This window comes from Lycium barbarum, chromosome 9, assembly GCF_019175385.1.
Source record: "Lycium barbarum isolate Lr01 chromosome 9, ASM1917538v2, whole genome shotgun sequence".
NCBI classification, from domain to species: Eukaryota; Viridiplantae; Streptophyta; class Magnoliopsida; order Solanales; family Solanaceae; genus Lycium; species Lycium barbarum.
In genome coordinates, this window is record NC_083345.1 from 42597889 (window position 1) to 42619795 (window position 21907).

Here is a 21907-nt window from a genome sequence, read left to right on the forward strand (position 1 = left end):
AAAAGACTTGCTGATTATTTCGAGGTACTCTATCTATTTCATGAATAAAAAATATATGACAAATATAATATTACTCTTCAATTATTATTAAACTTTAGCTAAAAGAAGACTAACTCGTCTATTATTACGGTATTACGATTATACTATGAAATAACGACGAAGTCCTAAATCGCATGTTATAGTTTGGGGAAACTGAACTATGGAAGGACGCTCGACGTAACGAGAAAATGACATTAATTTCTTCTTCTTTTTTGTTTTCACCCGATATTTGAAATCTGCATTATAAATTTTGGAACCAAAGAAAGTAGAGAAGATGTAAACAATTGACACATTGTTCTACAGCTTTGGGTTTAAAGACATGTTTCCTTAGGTGATGTCAAAAGTATATTATACCCTTAGCTATAATATTAATGATGATAAAGTGACACGTCAAAACTTTAGCATTTCTATATAATAAAAATAGATTTCTGGTGGATTTTGTATCAAATTCGGTAGGTATGACCTTTTTTAAGAATTTAAGTAATAATTGAGTGACTTCATTGTCATAAAACAAAAAATAAAAAATGACTTCGTGAGATAAATTTACTAAATTGAGTGACAATTTGGGGAATTAACTCGTCCAAAATAAGTATTTTGTTTTGTTTATAAATCTACTTTCATTATTGTTGTATTTGTGATCTTCTTAATAAATTAACTAGTGGAGTATTAAACACGGCAAGAAATAACACATACTATGACTACTAGCTATTTGTCACTGTATGCACGCTAGCAATCTTAATTTTGATAATTTTGACTAAATGACAATTGACAATTGACAAGAGACCTGAAATTTGTGATATTTCCTTGCACCGATGTCTTGCACAATATTTTTCAATCCCAACTTAAAGAGTATGACATCATATAGTTTGTCGACTCATGTTCACAATTTGTGGCCAATAATACTTCTGGCCCTATCCCTTATATAATAGTAGCGCAGAAGGATATAACCATCTAATAATTAATTTGTCGAATCATTTTGAGATTTCACAAGTGGCCAAGCATTTTGCTTTTCTCTTCCACTTGAGGACTTTGAGTGTTATTGCTTTTCAATGGCTGCAAATTTGGCAAGAAGGTAAGACATTCCTTGATTTAATGTTTAAGAGAAACTGTTTTGGTTCTTTCATCTTGTTTTATATATGGAAATTGTGCTTAGAAGGAAAATAACGGGATGTACATGTTCTATTCACTTTGTCATGTAACTTTTGTCGTCCATAGTAAATTTGGTTCAGTTTGTCCATTCATAGTATATACGTTTTTCATATCATCAGGTTAACTCGATAGACAATAACATTAATTTTCAGAGCAAATTTGGTTTGATTATATGAAAGTAGAGCATAATTCTTATTGTGCCCGGTTAGTTAAAGTGCACTAATCGTATAAAAAAAATTGACACCATAATTATATGTAACTTAAATCCTTTTCGAAAGTGAAAAATGGAAAGGTGGTCTAGCGTATTACATAAATTTGTGTTTTTTCACTTGGAAATTATAAACTTCTCTCTATTTTGTTATTGGTTTAATTTCTTAGAGAGAACAATCAGGAAGAATAACGGATTTCTTGCCAAAAGGGCCAAATACTACTAGAAATTGGTTATTTTCCCGTCTAAATTTGTCGACTATCAACAATTTTAGACGGCGTTCTGACGGGATTTGCACTTTAACAGGGACATATATTTGAAATGCAAGATGTAATATTCCCTGTTCTTTTTTGGGGAAAGGGTCAAATTTTCCCCTCTACTTTGCGCGAAAAGGACTATATTTACCCTTCGTGATACTATCGGTTCCAAAATACCCTGACATTATTTATATGGTTCAAATATACCTCCTCCGTTAAGACTATCCAACACTACTAGATATAGAGGTTTTTCCCACCGACATTCAATGAGAAATTTGTGCTATAAAACTTGATTTTCGCACCTCATTCTCACTAACTAGCTTACTGGGAAAACTCATGGTGGGAAAAAGTTCCCATTGAAACGCTGGGAAACTTCCTACTTTTTCTGTCTGAAAACACTACTTTTTAGGTTTTTTCCCACCGACATTCTGTAGGAAATTTCCCACTGAACATTTTTCAGTTGGAACCAGTGGGAAAATAGAGATTTTTTAGTAGTGCAAGGTGGGCTTCCAATGCCATGTGGCACTGATACTTGGTGAGGTGGAGACTACGTGGCATGCCATGTCACCCACCAACCCATTTTAACGCATCCCCTTCCTTTCTGCTTCCACCACTAGCATCGTCTCCCCTCAACCACCATTGCTACTGTCACGTCCTGAATCGAGGAACGTGCGGGCACCTACCCTTTTCCCACCTGGTAGGCGAACCCGTCCCTTAATCACAATTCAAATCAACAATAAAGTAAACTCAACCATCGAACATACATAATAAATCTAGAATGGATAAGTAAATAAGTGCGAAAATAATACAAACAATCCCAACGAATCTGGTCTAGGGCCGTACAAGAGCCACTAGTACAAAACTACAAGTCTGAGTATGAATACATAGTCTGAAAAAGTGGAATACTGTTTCGGAACGTCAAATAAGACAAGTAAATAAAAAGAGGCATCCGGGCTGCGGATTCGCCCATGTGCTCAGCCTAGATGCTCGTCAGCAAAGTCTCGGGAATCAGCCACGAGGAGAGGAAGTAGACCCGGTCACATACTTTGCACTCATAAAAGAATGCGGCAAGATAGTATCAGTACAAACACTATGTACTGGTAGGTATCATAGGCCGACAACAGTTAGCTAACATATATAAAGGAAGAGACTGAAAGATAAAGATGCGCACAATCAAGTATCAATCAATACAGTCCAAGAATAGCATCAGAAGTACAGAAGATCAACAGTCGAATCATAGCCTACGGTAAAACACCTAAACACAAGTCTATCAAGTTTCCCACAATTCCTCAGAATAATCACAAACACAAGTACAACCTACGAATCCGATCAATAGATATAAAATGAGATGATAATGATGAATGCATATGCAATGCATGATACACACAAGCTCCAGGCGGAATACCTCCACACCTCAATAGTCATGACCCATATAGGACCCGCGAAGTCCATGTACCTGCTGTTGCACAAAGTCCAATTCAATATATATATATATATATATATATATATATATAACGTGCAACCGGGTCCAATATATGTATATATATGTTTCGGCGCGCAACCCGATCCAAATGTATGAATATTAATGCATGAATGATATCAATGCCAATGAGAATCTATTAATACCAAGCATGCCACACACGAACATATATCACAATATCACGAATAAATCACATCCTTCCCCTTTGCAAGACAATAACCAATAGATGAGAGATACGTGTTCAAATTCATGATAAGGCAACTTAGCATCAAGTCTAGTATCACGCACGTGGCAACAAGCCAATAGATCACAATAAGGCAACAAGCCACAATCAAACAACAATACCAACCTAAGTAATCCATCTCAACTTCATACCCAAAGGTGTACATGCTTTCTCTAACAACTTCTAACTCTACATATGCTTCGTTAACCGAACTTAACATAAGGTAAGCCGTAACCTACCTGGTAGCCGAGCGGGAGCCACGAACAATCACACCTTTACCTTGCCTTTTTGGAGAGCCTCCAAATACTCAAAGTCTATCCATAATCGAATTCTAAGTTAGAAGAAAGAAAGAACGACACCCATATGGCTATACTATCTTTCGAATCGAAATCAATTATGGAAAAAGAGAAAAACGGGCCCACAAGGGCAAAACAAGTATTTCAAAAGTGAAATTGGTACCAACGTTCTAGAGATTCAATTCTACTGTTCAATTGCTAATATAACTCAAGAATAAGTCAATTTCATCATTCAAGTCAAAACCCCCAATTTGGGATAAACCCTAACTTTCAATCTTTCAATTCATCAACAATAATGGAAGATTCAAGCCTATTTGTTACTAAATCATCAAATTCCATACTTAGATTAGTCAAATCCACCAATAAATCCCATTTAGAAAGACTTAAACTCAAATAATGAAATAGCCATCAAAACCCATCTTTCCTCTTAAGTTTTATAGAAATTCTAGCATGGAGTCAGGCTTAGGAAAGGTAATGGAATGAATTATAGGTTAGGGAACTTACCCACAAGAGAAATCAACGAAGAACTCCTTCAAATCGCCTCAAAAGATGCTTAGGAACAATAAATGAAGTGATAGGAAATGAAGGGTTTTAACTAGACAATAAATAGGATTCTGGTCCCGTCATCAACTGCAGCGGTCACGAGTCTGCTACAATAGCACTGCGGCAGTGGTAGTCCCTTTGCTATCACGCATCAGCCACAGCGGATCCTTATCCGCTGTTGCGACTCACTACTAACCCATCACCCTCACCATAGCGGACCAGGCCCTCGCTATGGCGAGTCCCCTATGGTGCATCCGGTGCCGCTATGGCGGACACCAAACACCATAATTTCCCTGGTTTTTTACTAACTCAATCCTGAAATCCGACAATCATCCGAGACCTCACAGATATGAGCCAGACATGCATTCACACATCAAAACATGCTATGGACTCACTCACGGTCTCGAAATTCCCAACGGAGGTATATTTGACGGGTCAACACCCAATGTCCAAATACTAACTTTCCTACCAATAACCTGAAACGCTCCCAAGTGACTTGGAACCGAACCAAACATCCCACCAAGTCACAATCGACCATCCGGACCTCTCGGAATCGACGAATTTTCAAAAAAGGTCTGTTTACCCAAAAGTCAACTATTGGTCAAATATTTTTCATTTTCAGGCTCTATTTCACAAAAGACATCATAAATCTAGCCCGATCACCTCGGGAACCGTACCATCCATCCCCGTGGTTCAAAATCGTATTAATAGAGCTCGGGAAAGGGTCAACGGGGACAAATGGGTCAAAAGTGCTATAACGATCAAACGGGTCGTTACAGCTACCATCAACACCAGCATGACCACCACCATTTCCATTGGTCACATCCACCGCCGACTTAAAACCTTTCACTGGAATAATGTCCGACTTCTTTTTAAGTGAAGAATTTTTTTGAAGTACTAAATCAGCTCCACCAATAAGCTTGCATCGATGAATTCGCTAACAACAATACTTGTAATATTTCGTCAGTGACAAGCAGCGGCTAGTACCCTAGCAACAGAGTTATCTATGGAAATCTTCAAGCGTATAATAATTACATTTACGTTGGGTTGGATGACGTGCTTAACAGTACTAGCACTCATTCACAGCAAGTAGATGGAAGTGTATTTCAAATGGTCAATAGTAGCACTATTAGCACCACATCACAAGATCAAGTACAAGCTGGGAAGAATTGAGCCCTCATGTTAATTACTCTCCATCTGTATTCGAAACCGTATCACCCTATTATTCACTTGAAATGTCAAACTTGCTAAACTTGAAAACAAATTCTTCACTTAAAAAGAAGTCCGACATTATTACAATGAAAAACATTAAGTAGGTGGAGGTGGTGACCGATGGAAATGGTGGTGATCATGGTGGTGTTGATGGTAGCAATGGTGGTTGAGGGAAGAAGATGCTAGTGGTGGAAGAACATAGGGAAGGGGGTGAGGTAAAATGGGTTAGCGGGTGACATGGCATGCCACGCGGTCTCTACCTCACCAACTGTCAGTGCCACATATTATTGGAAGTCCACCTTGGATAGACACAACGAAGGAGGGGTATATTTGAACCATTTAGATAATGTCAGGATATTTTTGAACCGATACTGTAACGGAGGGTAAATTTGATCCTTTTCGCATAGGGGGGGGGGGGGATATTTGACCCTTTTCCCAATCTATTTTTATTTTAAACCTATTCACTATCGTAACAAATTGAATGTTGCTTTCTTGTTCCTATCTCTTTGTTAAAGATGTCTTTGTTACTTCTAGTATGTAACACTTACACGAATGACGAATAATACATATCACTGCAATTTAATTGGATATACTAGGTTATTAGGGACTATTAATTAAGGGTGACAAAAAAGTTTCAAATGTAAGTGGGAGCAACTTAAGTTATTTTTATTGAGTAGGGGTGACAAAATTTGGGTTAGTAATTAATGAGGTTTGACACATTTTCAAACTTGTCACGACCCAATTTCACTAAGTCGTGCGGGCACCTATCATTTCCTACCTTGGTAGGCGAACCCTTTCCAAATCATAAATTCAATCCACAATAAAGCATCTAGAGCAGAAATAATAGAAATCTGAAGCATAAATATTTATAGTGCGGAACACAATGCAATCCCCAAGGAACTAGTCTGACTCGTATAAGAGCAACTACAAAGAATAACTGAATATACAAATCTGAAAAATCAAGTAAACAACTGTCTAAATGAAAGAATATAAAGACTAGATAGATGAGCCTCTAGGCAGCGACTCGTCAGACTCTCACCCTGGAAGCTCGCAAACCAGGCCCCAAAAATCAGTTTCGAGAGGTAGAAGGGGAACCTGTCGCAAAGTCTACACCATGAAAAGGAGTGTAGCAAGGTAGCATCAGTACAACAACACGTACTGAGTAGGCATCATAGGCTGACAACAGTTAGTTAACATATATAAAGGAAGAGACTGAAGAATAGACATGCTCACAATCAAGTATAAAGCATAAACAAACATCCAAGAATAACAGCTCGAGTACCGAAATATCCAAGAAACCCTCAATGAATTATATCTAGAATAAGCCTATGGGCCCGTTTGTCTTAGCTTAAAAAAAGCAACTTATAAGCTGAAAACAACTTATAAGCCAAAAAAAATAAAAATTGGGGTAACCCAACTTATTTTGTTTTGGCCATATTTAAGCACAAAATGGCTTATAAGCTGGCCAGCCAAACACTCAAAAAAACTGAAAACAACTTATAAGCTGTTTTCAGCAACTTATATGCCAATCCAAGTGAAGCATCTAAACCCAAGTCTTGCCAAGTTTTCCACAATATTTCAGAATAACCGAAAACTCTAGTACCGCCAACAATGTTATCCGAAACCTCAAGTCTTAACCTAGGAGGAAGTCTCTACTCCTCGAATCCATCATTCCTCAAGTATATACTAATCAGGCACAAGACTATCTCAAATCGGGAACCAAACAGGAAATCAATGTTCACGAATACCGCACAGTACAAATAATAACCACAACCAGAAATCAGATGTATGAGTGGATGAAATATAAATGTAATGAAATGTAATGTTATGCAATGATACACTCATGCTTCGCGCGGACGATGTCCACGCTCCGACAGTCATGACCGTAGGGGGGCCGCGAAGTCCATGTACCAGTCATTCTGTATCACACAGCCTAGAATGACTCTTCCACCGAACTCCCCACTAGCCACTCTGTATCATCCAACATAGAGATGGCTACGCGATGTAGTAATGTCATATGAATCATAATTACTCCCCTTCTCATTGATTACCGTCTCATCAATATCAAGGTCACAACAATATAACAAGGCTATGAGAATGTATGTCATGCAATGAGAATATCGAATGCAACACATTCATGTCAGTCATACCACACAAGGACACTTAGCACAACAACATCAACAATATCATAACTTTCCTTTCCTTTCAAACAACATCAACCTATGATAATACGATCTCCAGATAAGGTCAATCACTAAGCATCCATTCTAGAATCATTGAATGTTCCATTATCTCTTTTAACATCATCAGTACCAAGTTATGATTCAATAGCAATAAACATATGAAATGAGTATGCATGCCATGCGTGAAATCATCATTAACCGTAAGTCATAAGTCAAGTTTCCATCCAACTAGTCTCCCATGATACCTAGAATCCTCCAAATCATATATGAAATGTTAAACATGATTCCTAGAGTTTCTAACAGGCCACAAGCCCGAACACACAAAGCCACAATACAAATAGAACATAACACGGCGACAACCCACAATCAACAACAACTAACCTAATAGAATTCCATCCCAACTCCATACCCGAAGGAGTACATACTGTCTTCGACAATCACTAACTCTACATATGCTTTACTAACCGAAGTTTAACCATAAGGTAAGCCGCAACCTAAATGGAATGGCGAACAGGAGCCAGAACAACCACACCTTTGCCTTGCCCTTTTGTAGCGTCTCCAAATACTCAAGGTCTAATTATATTCGAGTTCTACATTAGAAATCAAGAAGAACAATACCCATATTGCTATACTTCTAACTTATGCCAATTCCAACCTAAGGGAATTCAGGAAATGGGCCCACAAGGGCAAAACGGGAAATTCTAAAGTGGAATATGCAATTCAAGTCTATATGATCAAAACTCACTAATCAATTGCTAGGTTAACCCAAGATTAAGCTAAATTCGAATTTAAAGTGAAACCCCTAATTTTTGGGATGAACCCTAACTTTTCAATTCCCAAATTAACCTCTAAATGGAAGATACAAGCTTAAAAACAATGAATAAATTAGAATCGAAGGTTATACTAGCCAATTTCATCAACTATTTCTATTTAGGAAGTCTAAACTTATTTAGGGAATTTCTCATAAAGCCCAACTTTCCCTCTTCAATTTCATGACAATAAATGGATAAATTCAAGCCTAACAACATTAATCTAACCAATTCCATGACTCACTTAGCTAAATCCATCAATTACAACTCATCAAGAGAGGCTTAAACCCATTTAATGATGAAACCATTAAAACCCATTATCTATCTCAAGTTTCATGAATTTCTACCATGGAATCATGTTAAGGAAAAGGAAATCGAAGAAGATTAGGTTGGAGAACTTACCCTCTCTCTCAATCTACCTAGAATCACCTCAATTGGCCTCCAAAGTGCTTGGGAGGAATAATATTGGGAATGGGGAAATGAAAAGGTTTTCAACTTAGCATTTATTAGGTTCTAGCCCCGTCACCCCGCTGCAGCAGTCAAAAGAGTCGCCATGTAGGTATCGATGTGGTGGTCCAGCCATCGCCATGGCGCATGTCACACATTTCTCAGGATACCGCCATAGCGGGCCTGCCGCGGCGCTTCTTGTCTCACCATGGCCAGTACACTAGAAACTAGAAAAATCTGGTTTTCGCCAAGTTTTCCTAAAATTCTGACATCGATCCGAGGCCTCTCGGACACAAACCAGATATGCAAACACACTAAAAAACACGCCACAAATTCACCCACGGCCTCGGATTTCCCAACGGAGGTCTAATTGACCAGGTCAACACCTAAAAGCCAAAACTACCTTTCCAACCAATAACCCAAAATTCCCCCCAAGTGCTTTGGGAACCGAACTAAACCTCCCACTAAGTCATAAGTGACTATCCGGACCTCTCTGGATCGACAGAATTCCGAAAAAGGTCTGTTTACCCAAAAGACAACTTTGAGTCAAACAATGTTCACTTAAAAGCTCAACTTTCCAAAGGTCATGTTAACAATTGCCCGATGATCTAGGCAACCGTGCCACCTTTCCCCGCAAGTCAAAATTATGCTAACGAGGCTCATGAAAAGGTCAATGGGGGCTAAAGGGTCAAAAATGCAATACTGACCGAACGAGTCGTTACAAGACTTGCCCTCAAGTTTTTTTAACACTTTGAACCAACTTATATAAAACCCTAAATTACCTACAAAGGGTAAAAAAATGTAGCCAATTTCTTCAGCAGCCAACGACATCTTCTTTTTCTTCGGACCACAACTTCTTCAACCACTTTCTCCTCCTCGTCCTCGTCCTCGTCCTCTTCCTCCTCCTTCTTATCTCCGTCCTCCTCTCGTTCCTCCCCTCCTTCGTCCTCCTCCTTTGTCCTCCTCCTCTTTCGCCTCCTCTTCCCCTCTCCTTCTCTCCGTCCTCCTCCTCTATCTCCTCCCTCCTCCTCTGCCTCCTCCTCCTCCTTCTTCCTCCTCCTCCTTCTTCCTCCTCTGTGCTCTTCCTCCTCCCCCTCATCCTCTTCCCCCTTCTCTATTAAATGATTTTTTCGAACAACTGTGTAATATGTTGGAAAATCAAAATAAATGCAAACCCCCTTTTCCTAAATCATAGAAGGACAACAAGAACAACAACAACAAAAATGTAAATTTCACTACCAGTGTACGCTATTTACAAACACACAACCATAACATATTAAACAAACACACCAGATAAGGGTTTCTTAAGCATGCAATCTCAGTAGCTATTTGATTTTGTCAAACAAGTGTTGAAGCTATTGCAACAACCACTTGGAAAAGAAAAAAATTAACAAAAGTGTAAGTCTTATTTTTCGTAACCCTAGAGGAGAACAAGAACAAAAACATCAGCAAAATCCTAATTTCACAACCACCTACACTATTTACAAACACACAACAACAAGTGAAGCAAATATCCCAAATAAGAGTTTTTTAAGTATGGAAAAACAAAATAAACAACATTGAAGAGGAACCCATGTTGTTCTTCTTGTTCTTTAACCAAAATCACAATTGTCCATGCTTGATTTCAAAACTCTAACTTTTGAACCAACTGAAAGAGAGAAAAAAAATTACCTGAGAATTTAGAGAATGCAGAAACAACAAAGAGAGAAATGATGGAGGTTTGTGACGCAGAGGAAAAACTAGTTCGTCCATGCCGATTTTGAAGAGGAAGAACAAGCAGTGAAGACCAAAGGAACGATTGGTTTTGTGCATTTCTGATGATGTTTTGTGTGTTTTTGATGATGAAGTGATTTTTTTGATTTTGAAATAAATGGATTTTGATTTTGATATAAATGGGTTTGGGGGGTTGGGGTTAATTTGGGGTTTTTAATATTTTTCAAAAGTTTAAGAAGTTTTAAAAATTATATTTCAGACCCCACTTAACTTAATCAGAATTTTAAGTGGGCTTTGACCTCGGCTAGTCAAACTTGTCACGTTTCCTAATTTAGAGAATTATTTGGTACCTTTAGTTAAATCTTCTCAGGTTATTATTCTATTTTTCAAGCTATTTGATTGTCGCAGAGTTGATTACTTGTTCTAATAAATTCGATTGTGAAATTGTTTTTATACATTGGCAAAATATTACATTTAACACGCGATATTGTTTATTTTAGGCTAGAAGGTAAAGTTGCAATTATAACTGGTGCTGCTAGTGGCATTGGTGAAGCTTCTGCAAGACTTTTCTCAAGAAATGGAGCCAAAGTGGTGATTGCAGACATTCAAGACGACTTGGCACATAAAATTTGCGAAGATCTGGGTCCATCATCCACCTTTGTTCATTGTGATGTTACAAAAGAAAAAGACCTCGAAAATGTTGTGAACATTGTTGCTAACAAGTATGGCAAGCTAGACATCATGTACAACAATGCTGGTATTACGGGAGCGGTCAAATCCAATATTCTTGATAATGAAAAATCTGAATTCGAAAAAATCATTGGTATTAACCTTGTAGGTACGGGATAATTGCCTTTTTTTAATCCCTAAGTTATTGGTAAATTCTTATATTGGTTCTTATGATTTTTTACTAATTTGATTTTGATCCTCGTGATATTTACCAAGCTTATTTAACTTACAATTATTTAAAACATGTTTTTAGTCCCTTACAATTAATAATACGTTATGACTTATATAACAGTACAAATTGAACATAGTAAATGGGTAATTGAATGGTTCATCATTTTTCAATTCAATAAATCTGTGAATATTCTTGAGCAGAATGATTAAAATATGCACATGTATCTAATTGAAGGTTGAAAGTGGTTAACCTGATATCACAAGGATCAGAATCAGAACTTAATCAATATGTCAGAGACTAAGCACAAAATTAATTTCCCTTGCAGGTACGTTTCTTGGGATTAAACAAGCAGCCCGAGTCATGGTCCCTCGTGGTCATGGTAGCATTATTAACACTGGTAGTGTTTCTTCATCGATAGGTGGTGTTTGCCCTCATGCCTACACGAGCTCAAAGCATGGAATATTAGGACTCACTCGGAATACTGCAGTTGATTTAGGCCGCTATGGCATTCGTGTGAATTGTGTGTCACCATACTCTGTTCTTACAGCAGCGGCTTTAGATACCTTAAAAAAGATGGGTAAGGAAGGTTCAGAAATTTATTCTACCTTAAATGGTGCTAAACTTACTCCGAATGATGTGGCTGAAACTGCTGTTTTTCTTGCTAGTGATGAGTCTAAATATGTGAGTGGACAAGATTTTATTATTGATGGTGGATTCACAATTGAGAATCCTGGTTTATCAATGTTCAAGTAGTTGTATACTTGATAAAGTTACATGTAGTTTGGTACTAACATTTGGAATAAAAGTCTTTGTTTACTCCGAATGATGTGGCTGAAACAACTATTTTCCTCGGAAGTGATGCACCCAAGTATGTGGTGGCCAAGATTTTATTGTTGATGTTGGATTCACAATTGAGAATCTATGTTTATCAATGTTCAAGTAGTTTTATATTTCATAAGTTCCCTATAGTTTGGTATCATCGCTTGGAATAGAAGTAATGTTCACCTCTTTTTAGTCAAAGTTGTCCCCATATGTTTTCCTATTTCTCTACTATCATTATCATTGCATATGTGGTCCTTCTTAACGAACTACAACAACAGAAACATAAATAGTGTGATCTCATATGGTTGGGTGTAGAGCTGTAAGCACGTCTTACCTCTACCTCGTGGGTAAAGAGGTTGTTTCTTTTTTAATCTACTAGTATATGTACCTGCGCGATGTGCGGACTGTATTAAAGAAAAATATCTTGAAAATTTAATGAGAAAGTTATAGTTGCCTTGGCAAGTTTTATACTACTACTAAGAATTCTGAGAGAATACGACACATACAGCTAGCCGTTGTAATTCTTTTGTTGTAAAAATCATGTATACCGAGCCCATTCATCTTATGGTAAAAGTTTATGGAGCATATCATCTTCCCACCAACATTAATTAATTTTCCTGCTTACTTCGTTTTCCAATAAATAGATAGATATTTATAAGCAACTGCATCAAAAGCACTGCATTCATAATTAAAATCACAAGATCTTCAAATTTCTTTGAATGATCACTTCCTCTTGAAACTCAAGTATTATCGACCTTTTTACTTTTGATGACAGGGCCATTATCTCAAAAGATGCATTTAACCTGAGTAAAATTATTGTTACATCCAAAGATGATAACTTTGCTTAAACGTCTCATTCTTTTAGCTTTATGTACTGGCCTTTGCATATAATTATAACGCTAGAACCAATCACAATATGCAAGAAACAAGGTGTATTATTCTCGTGATGCGTTATATTCTTTTCCAACATTGCAAACAGATGTCTAGGATATCTTACATATATGTATAATTAAAGCATTCTTCATTCATTCCTTTTAACCAGTAACTCAACATTATATTTAAAAAGGTGGGAAAGGGGCTGAATCGAAGGCCTCTTCTTTCTTTGATTTAAGTAATTCATTCGTACTCTTCTGGGAATGGCCTGCATTATAAATTACAGAAATAACAATGTTAAAATCAGATAAGTACAGATGAAAATGGGCCCTCAAGTCAAAATCTATGTCATTTAACTTTAAAGAGAACATGTTATCAAGAGCTTTAGAAGAGAAATTTGCCAATAAGAAGAGTCATTAACGCACACTGCATCGACAAAATAGAAAGAACCATCAAAACAATAGTATTTTCAAAAAACAATCTTTCAAAGGGAAGTAAGGTTGAAGCTACCACTTGCTTATTCAAGCATCATCATTGCAAATTTAGTAGTAAATAAACCTTACATGTTTTTTTTTCATGGAACAAGTGAGTATATATTTTTGGACTGAAACATTTTCATGTAAGTTATCTATTAAAAAATTTAACTGCATCCTTTGTTGGTTATACAGGAGTAATTTAAAGCCATCGACTCATGGTTTCATCTCTGTTTTAACCACTTACCTGACGTCACTAGTAATTTGTGTTTTAAATCGTCAACAACTTCTATTGTCGATGCTTGGGGCTTCCATAAAGGAGGTCTCAGGTTCGAAATTACATATTGACTGGAAAAATGATTAGATTATGTGGAAAAAGATACGTATTTATGCCCTAGACTAATCTGTTGCATTGTTCTTGTAACTTTTCTTTCCTGGATAGCTGGATTTGATACTTCATTCAACAGGAGTACTTTAAAGCCATCGACTCATGGTTTCTTCTATGTTTTAACCACCCACTTGACATTGTTAGTAATTTGTGCTTCAAATCGTCAACAACTTCTATTGCCGATGCTCCATTCTCTAATCTACTCCTCTTGGCAGCGGTTCCCCCAGAAAAACAAAATTACAGATTGACTAAAAAATGATTAGATTATGTGGAAAAAGATATGTATATATGCCCGAGACTGTTGCATTGTTCTTGTAACTTTTCTTTCCCCGGATAACTGATTTTGAAACTGAAACACGGCGGGGGGGGGGGGGGGGGGGGGGGTTTGAATTGTAAAATTATCTCTTTTTAGAGTCTGTTTGGAAAGCCACCTGGTAATTGGAATTGGTGTAATTACTACCCTAGTAATTACACAGTATTGTAATTACAACGACATGTTTGTTTGTCATAATGTAATTACAGTGTAATTACAAGAGTGTTGTTTGGTTGCACAAGTGTAATTACACAGTTAGTTTAATTTAAAAATAAAATAAAATTATAAAAATTTAAAATTAATATTTAAAAAATATGTGCCTTTATAAATGATATTAAATTAGTTATTTAATAATACATTATTTCTTGAAAATATGTTAATTAATAATCATATATTTGTAACTAATATTGTAAAAAATAATTGATATATAATTTCAAAATTAATAATATTTTAATTTTAATTGATTATAAAACTTAAATCATACCTTTTTTGTAAGACCATCATGGGATTGGATGTTTGACAAAAAAAAGAATATTTATAAATATAATGCCATAACACTATTCAAATATTTGACAATAATTCTATCAACTGTAAGTGAAAAATAAACAATATGGAATGTGAAATAACAAGTGAATAGTACTAAAGCAAATATTTTTAAAATCGAAAATATAACCTAAATTCAAACTTCAAAAGATTTTTTTTTAACATAATACTCTTATGTCAAATTCCAACGTTACATAAGTAAGTTTCAACGTAACATAAGTAAATACTCCTATAATTCAAAAGAAAGGGAAAATATAAGTCTATAACCTCATTTACAACGAAATTCTACTTTAATAACGTCACTTATTATATGTCAAATTTGTTAATGACTCATTCTTTTTAATATTAAGATATGTAGTTTCAAAAATTAGAATATTAACACGGTTATGCTAAATAAATAAAAAAAAAAACTAAAAAAAAATACGAGCAATTACATGGAACCACAAGAAGTAAAGGTTGGAAATAAGAAGAAAGGAAATGAAATATAAATTCTATAAAAACAAAAATATATTAAAAAAAAAAAGTAAAAATAAAAAAGAAATTAAATAATAGAAATAAAAAATAAATTAGAAAAGAAAAGAAATTAAAATAAAATAAAATAACAAAGAAATTAAATAATAGAAATAAAAAATAAAGAAGAAAAGAAATTAAAATAAAATAAAAAATAAATTAAATAATAGAAATAAAAAAGAAAAGAAATTAAAATAAAATTACAAAGAAATAAACTAAAAAGTAATTACACCCTCTTAATTACACTCAATTCCCACCTAACTGTGTAATTACCTAGTCAAACAAACAGGTCAAACTGTGTAATTACACCCAATTCCAATTACCTGGGTGGCTTTCCAAACATGCCCTTAGAGTTAGTAAGTCGACTTGTTGTATCACACAGTCGACTTCCCTGCAAGTCTGAAAAGAGAGTTAGTATAATTCCGAATATAAATGAACTGTAGAAAAGTAATTGACACAAGTAATTTTATACTGGTTCGGGTCATCGGTGTGGTGCCTATTCCAGTCCCCTTGGGTTACAAGGGTTTCCTTAGAGCCTTGAATGATTGTCGTTACAGTGTTTGGTTCTTAATGAACCGTCAGCTTGTATCTGGGCAATTTCCAGATTTCCTTGGTTACAACCTTGACTTGTATTTTTTTTTAAATTGTTTTTATTACATAAGGGGGTAAGGGATGGGGAATTGATGAAGGGGATTACAATATGGGGATTCGAACCCTCACCAATAAGGTGAAAGTTCAGGTAGCCAACCAACTAAGCTACTGAGATCCCTACTAACCTTGACCTGTGTAGCTATGTATCGATCACTACTTTTTCTTTTTCTTAACACTGGAGTCGACAAGGATTACAGTGCTTTTTGTAAGATGAAAGTGTGAATGAATTTGCTCAAGTAAAGTTATGCACTCTTCCAGGTCTTGAGGCTCTTCTATTTATAGTCAAGGTTGGACGAGGTCTTCATTGGTTAGCGGCTTCTTGATAGAATCAAGGAAGATCAATCGTTCCTTTGATATATAGATCTTCTGGAGGCTCGCTCTAAGGTGACCTAAAGGATTTTGTCCCTCCATCAAGGATTGATATAATCCTTGATTTGATCTGTTAAATCTCAGCTTTCCTTTCTCTATGACTTGCTATCTCGTTCGGTCAAATTTTGATTGAAGATTGTCGACATCCCCTAAAAAAACAACAATTTTAAAAGGGAATAGCCCTACAAAAATATTGTCTTAAAGTCACACACACATTAACGCTTGGTCAGTAAGTATTTGAGGGTATTAATGATGCAATCAGACAAGCTGTTGTAGGACTTTTCAACATTTTTGGAGAGGGTGGTGTAGGAGTTCTTTACTACAACTGCAAGGCTGTCATTTGATGCGGCATTATCCTTGGAGAGCAATCGATCATCCTGTTTGTAGTCTGCACGCCTTCATTCCTCAGTTCATCCATGCTCTCATCAGCCCCTGCTTCCTTGGTCGTGCTTAGTATATTCTCCAGTAACCCACTAACCTTATGAACGTTGGCATCCACAGCAGTCAGAGCCATCCTTAAGGCCTGAATTTCCTTCGCAATAGCAGAGGAAGACCCAACATTTTCTTCAAACTGGGGCTCAAGCTTTACCCTGAAGCTATCCTTCTTGACCCACTCACCGTTGACCAACACATACCCATACTTGAGAAAGCCCTGGAATCATACCTTGAATCCAGCACTAGAACAGAAAACTCAATAATATCAATAAACAGAGACTTAAGGATGCGAGTAATCACTATTCCATAGGGCAAACTGGCTTTTATGCTCAAATCATCAGCACTTTCGAGCATATAGTCCCTAAATTAGTGTCCCCAGTTGATTTTAATCTTCTTCAGCAGGCAATAAACAACATAAACATCCCTATTTATAATATTATTGAGAGATCCAACCCGTGGAAGCAGAGTGGTAGCAACTAAGTGGGCCAGAATACAGATTTTAAAGCAAACATAAGAGGGTCCAAAATCAAGATGGTCATTGTCGGGTTCAGAAAGAAAAGTTTTAGCTTCTTTGGTTGAAACTTTGAAATCCTCAGCCCAAGTGTTGTGCATAAACCAAGCATTCCCAAAAAACATAACCCCAAAAATCTTTTTAATCAGAAAATAGTTTATGACTATACGGGTCCCCATCACTAAAGTCTCAGGTTCAACACTATCAAGAGAGACTCGAACATTTGCATAAAACATTCTTACAGGTTCCTCAGGAACCTCGTTTTACTAGAGCTGAAATACAATAGGCAATTTTTTAGCACGAAAGATGGAACTTACATCACAATGAGCGTCCTTTAACTGTTCAAGGCATATGATGCGTCCAGTAGTGATGCGGCATTTCTTGAAGAGTTTGAACTTGGCTTTTTCAGTGGCACTCCAAAATAATTGCATGTCTTCGAGGCCGAAAGATCCTTGCGACTCTGTTTTGGATTTCTTAGAGGGGTTTCCCTTGGAAGTTTAACATAAAACCCTTTTTTTTAGGATTTTCGAGAATGGGATGATTGTCCTTTGTAGAGTCAGTCTGAATGTCCACAGGCTCTTAGGAGGATGAGACTAAATGCTGACTAGAGCAACGGTTGGTTGAGGGAGAGCGTTTGTCTTTGGTCATGGTGAAAGGGAAAGGTTTAGGAGAGATGAAAGTGAAAAGCGGAGTAGAAGATGAGAGAGAGTGAGAAGAGGGATTACAAATATAGAGGTGGAAGTTGAGTAGCCGTGTGGGAAGGAGAAAAGGTTTTGATTTGAAAGGTCTGATTTTTTGGGAATCGGTGTAATGATGGCAAGTAAATGGAGACGGGAAGAGTAATGGACGGATGGGATTAATTACACATTTAGAAATATAGAATATTTCATAAATAATAAATCACTTAAACATGGTATATAAACACATAGTACACACACACTTAATGAACCAAGTAGTATAAAAACATGTGGCAATTTTAAGTACCAAGTAGTGAAAACAATATGAAACTTTATTTATTTTCAAAACAAATAATTCCTAAGCTATTTCTAAGGAAACAAAAAATTTCTTCTAATAAAGGTTTTGTAAAAATATCTGCTAATTGATTTTCAGAATCGACAAATTCCAAAACAAAATCTATGTTTCCAACATGATCACGAATAATATGATGCTTGATATCTATATGCTTTTCCCTAGAATGATGAACTGTATATTTTGAAAGACTAATTGCACTAGTATTATCACACATAATGGGCACAGAGTCATAAGATAAGTCATAATCAATTAATTGATGCATCATCCATAATAGTTGAGTACCACAGCTACCTAAGGCTAAATATTCAGCCTCGGTAGTTGATAAGGCAATGGATGTTTGCTTTTTGCTATGCCAAGAGATGAGATATTCTCCTAGAATTTGAAATGTACCACTTGTACTTTGTCTGTCAGTTTCATCACCTGCAAAATCAGTATCTAATATCCAATTAAATCAGAATTTGATGAGTGAGGGTACCAGAGACCAAAATCTTGAGTCCCTATGAGATATCGAATGATTCGTTTTACTGCAGTGAGATGTGATTCTTTAGGAGCCGACTGAAATCTTGCGCATTTGCATACGCTGAACATTATATATGGTCGACTTGCAGTGAGATAGAGTAGGGATCCTATCATAGCACGATAAGTATTTTCATCCACATCCTTTCATGGAGCATCAGTTTCAAGGCATGACAATGGACTTATATGTGTTCCAAATGCCTTGGCCTTATCCATCCTGAACTTTTTGATGCGTTTCTTTGTGTATTTGGTTTGGCATATGAATGTGCCATTAGTCCCTTATTTGCAGTCCTAGTCAAAATGTCAGTTATCCCATCATGCTCATTTCAAACTCTCCTTTCATAAGATTTGCAAAATTATCGCAAAAGAGAGGGTCAGAACTTCCAAAAATAATATCATCAACATAAATTTGAACAATTAAAATGCAATTTGATGAAGATTTTTGCATAAACCGGGTAGTATCAATTTTTCCTTAATTTTGTTTTCTAATAAAAAGGAACTGAGTCTCTCATACCAGGCTTTGGGAGCCTGTTTCAATCCATAGAGAGCTTTAGATAACTTAAAAACATGATATGGACAAGATGAATTTTCAAAACCGGGTAGTTGCTTTACGAAAACTTCTTCTTTGATAATTCCATTTAAGAAGGCACTTTTAACATCCATTTGAAAAAGTTTAAAACATTTGTATCCTGCATAAGCAAGTAAGATATGAATGGATTCCAACCTTTCCACGGGAGCGAATGTTTCATCATAGTCAATACCTTCTTGTTGTGAGTAACCTTGGGAAACTAATCTGGCCTTGTTTCTGATGATTTCTCCCGATTCATTTAATTTATTTTTGAATATCCATTTGGTTCCGATCATAGGTGTATTCTTTGGTCTTGGAACTAATTTCCAAACTTTATTTCTTTCAAATTGATCTAGTTCCTCTTGCATTGCATGCACCCATGACTCATCTTCCAATGCTTCATCTACTTTCTTCGATTCGAGTTGTGATATTAAAGTTAGTGAAGATTGTTGTCGAACGGATGCCCTCGTTTGCATCTTGGTTTCAGGATTTCCAATGATGAAATCATTTGGAAAACTGGCTTCCTTTCCCATTCTCTAGGAATGTTTGTCTGTTTAGGAACTTCTTCAGCTTTAGATTCTTCAAGAGTCGGCTGTGGAGTTTTATTCCGGTTTTCTGTAATTTCAGTAGTCGACTTTGGGTTCTCTAAGATTGGAGAAGCTTCATTCATGTTGGTTGACATTGTTGCACCTATTTCTTCTCCTGCATCAACATCCAAGACTTTTGTGTCTTGGACACTGGGGTTAGTATCAATAAAAACAACATGAACTTATTCCTCTATGGTTATGGTTCTTTTATTATAGACTTTATAGGATCTACCCACGGGAGCATATCTTACAAAAATACCCTCATCACTGCAGGCATCGAACTTGCTTAAGTTGTCTTTACCGTTATTGTGTACAAAACACTTGCATCCAAAAGGATAGAAGTAACTGATGTTCGGGCGTTTTCCTTTCCAGAGTTCATAGGGTGTCTTTTTCTAAATTGGTCTAATTAGCCATCAATTTAGAATGTGACATGCAGTGCTCACAACTTCTGCCCAAAACTTGTCAGGCATTTCTTATTCCAGTAGCATGGTTCTTGCGGTGTCCTGAAGGGATCGATTCTTTCTTTCTGCGACACCATTTTGTTATGGAGACCTTGCTGATAAGAATGTTTAATTGTATCGTTGCTGAGCACATAAATCCTCAAAGATCTTATTTTCAAACTCCTTTGCATGGTCACTGTGAATAGTGGAGATGAAATAGCCTTTTTCTCGTTGAACCTTTCTACAAAAAGTCTCAAACTGGGTGAAAGCTTCACTTTTGTGAGTTAAGAACATGACCCAAGTAAAACGAGAATAATCTTCTACAATAACGAAAGCATACTTTTTACCACCTATGCTAGCAATTCTAGTAGGTCCGAAAAGGTCCATGTGCAGGAGTTGAAGAGGTTTAATCGTGCTAACAATATCCTTGGTTTTGAAAGAGGATCGAGTTTTCTTCCCTAATTGACATGCATCACATATATGATCTTTCGAAAAATTTAGCTTGGGTAGTCCTAATACTAGATCTAATTTTGAAAGCTTTTCAAGAATATGTATGCTAGCGTGACCTAGTTTTCTATGCCATAGCCGTGGATCACTAGATGTGGATGCAAGACATGTAAGAGTAGGTAAGTCAACATTACCGAGTACATAGATGTTGTCAACTCTTTATACATAGATGTTGTCAACTTTTTCTCCAAATATGAGCAGATTTCTCGCCTTGTGCTTAAGCTTGCACTTGATATCATCAAATGATACTTTGAATCCTACATCGCATACTTGAATAATGCTTAGCAGATTGTACTTGAGTCCATTCACCAGATACATATCAACTAAGTCACATGTTGGGCTTAAGGTGATGGTCCCAATTCCAACGACATCTCCTTTTGTGTTGTCTCCAAATCTATTTTTCCCTCCATCGATCTTTTTAACATTTTTGAATTTATCCTTCTTTTCCGTCATGTGTCTAGAACATCTGCTATCAAGTACCCACAAATTCTTCTTGAAGGTTTTTTTTCGGATGTTCCTGCAAAACAGATAAATCAGTTTGTTTTAGGTACCCAAGTGGTCTTGGGTCCTTGATGGTTAGTTGCATTTGTATTTCCAGAGGCTTTTGGCCTCCAAATCCATTTTCCAGAGTGGTTCTTCTTATATCTACAATTGAAAGCTTTGTGACCGGTTTTTCCACAAGAGTAACATGAGTCTCTGTTTGAAACCCCTAACAGATCTTTCTGAATTCTGATTACTCAATCTAGATCAGTTAGATCTAATTGAGCAGATCTAATTGAGCCATGTCTGGTGGATTTCTTGATGCCATTTAAATTTATCTTGACTTCATCCAATTCTTCTTGAAGCAATTCGACTTCAATCTGACTTGCTTCAAGAATAATCTGGCAGTTTTTATTTTCTCTTGCTATC

At 36.4% G+C, this 21907-nt stretch overlaps 1 protein-coding gene across 1 annotated transcript; it reads left to right on the forward strand.

Moving 5' to 3' along the window:
- Positions 1 to 956: 956 nt before the first annotated feature.
- On the forward strand, positions 957 to 12474 carry LOC132611447 (borneol dehydrogenase, mitochondrial-like). Its single transcript, XM_060325880.1, has 3 exons — positions 957 to 1111; positions 11060 to 11397; positions 11786 to 12474. Exons 1-3 carry the CDS (start codon positions 1089 to 1091, stop codon positions 12211 to 12213), a joined length of 789 nt encoding a protein of 262 aa, XP_060181863.1. The 5' UTR covers positions 957 to 1088; the 3' UTR covers positions 12214 to 12474.
- The last annotated feature ends 9433 nt before the right edge of the window (positions 12475 to 21907 follow it).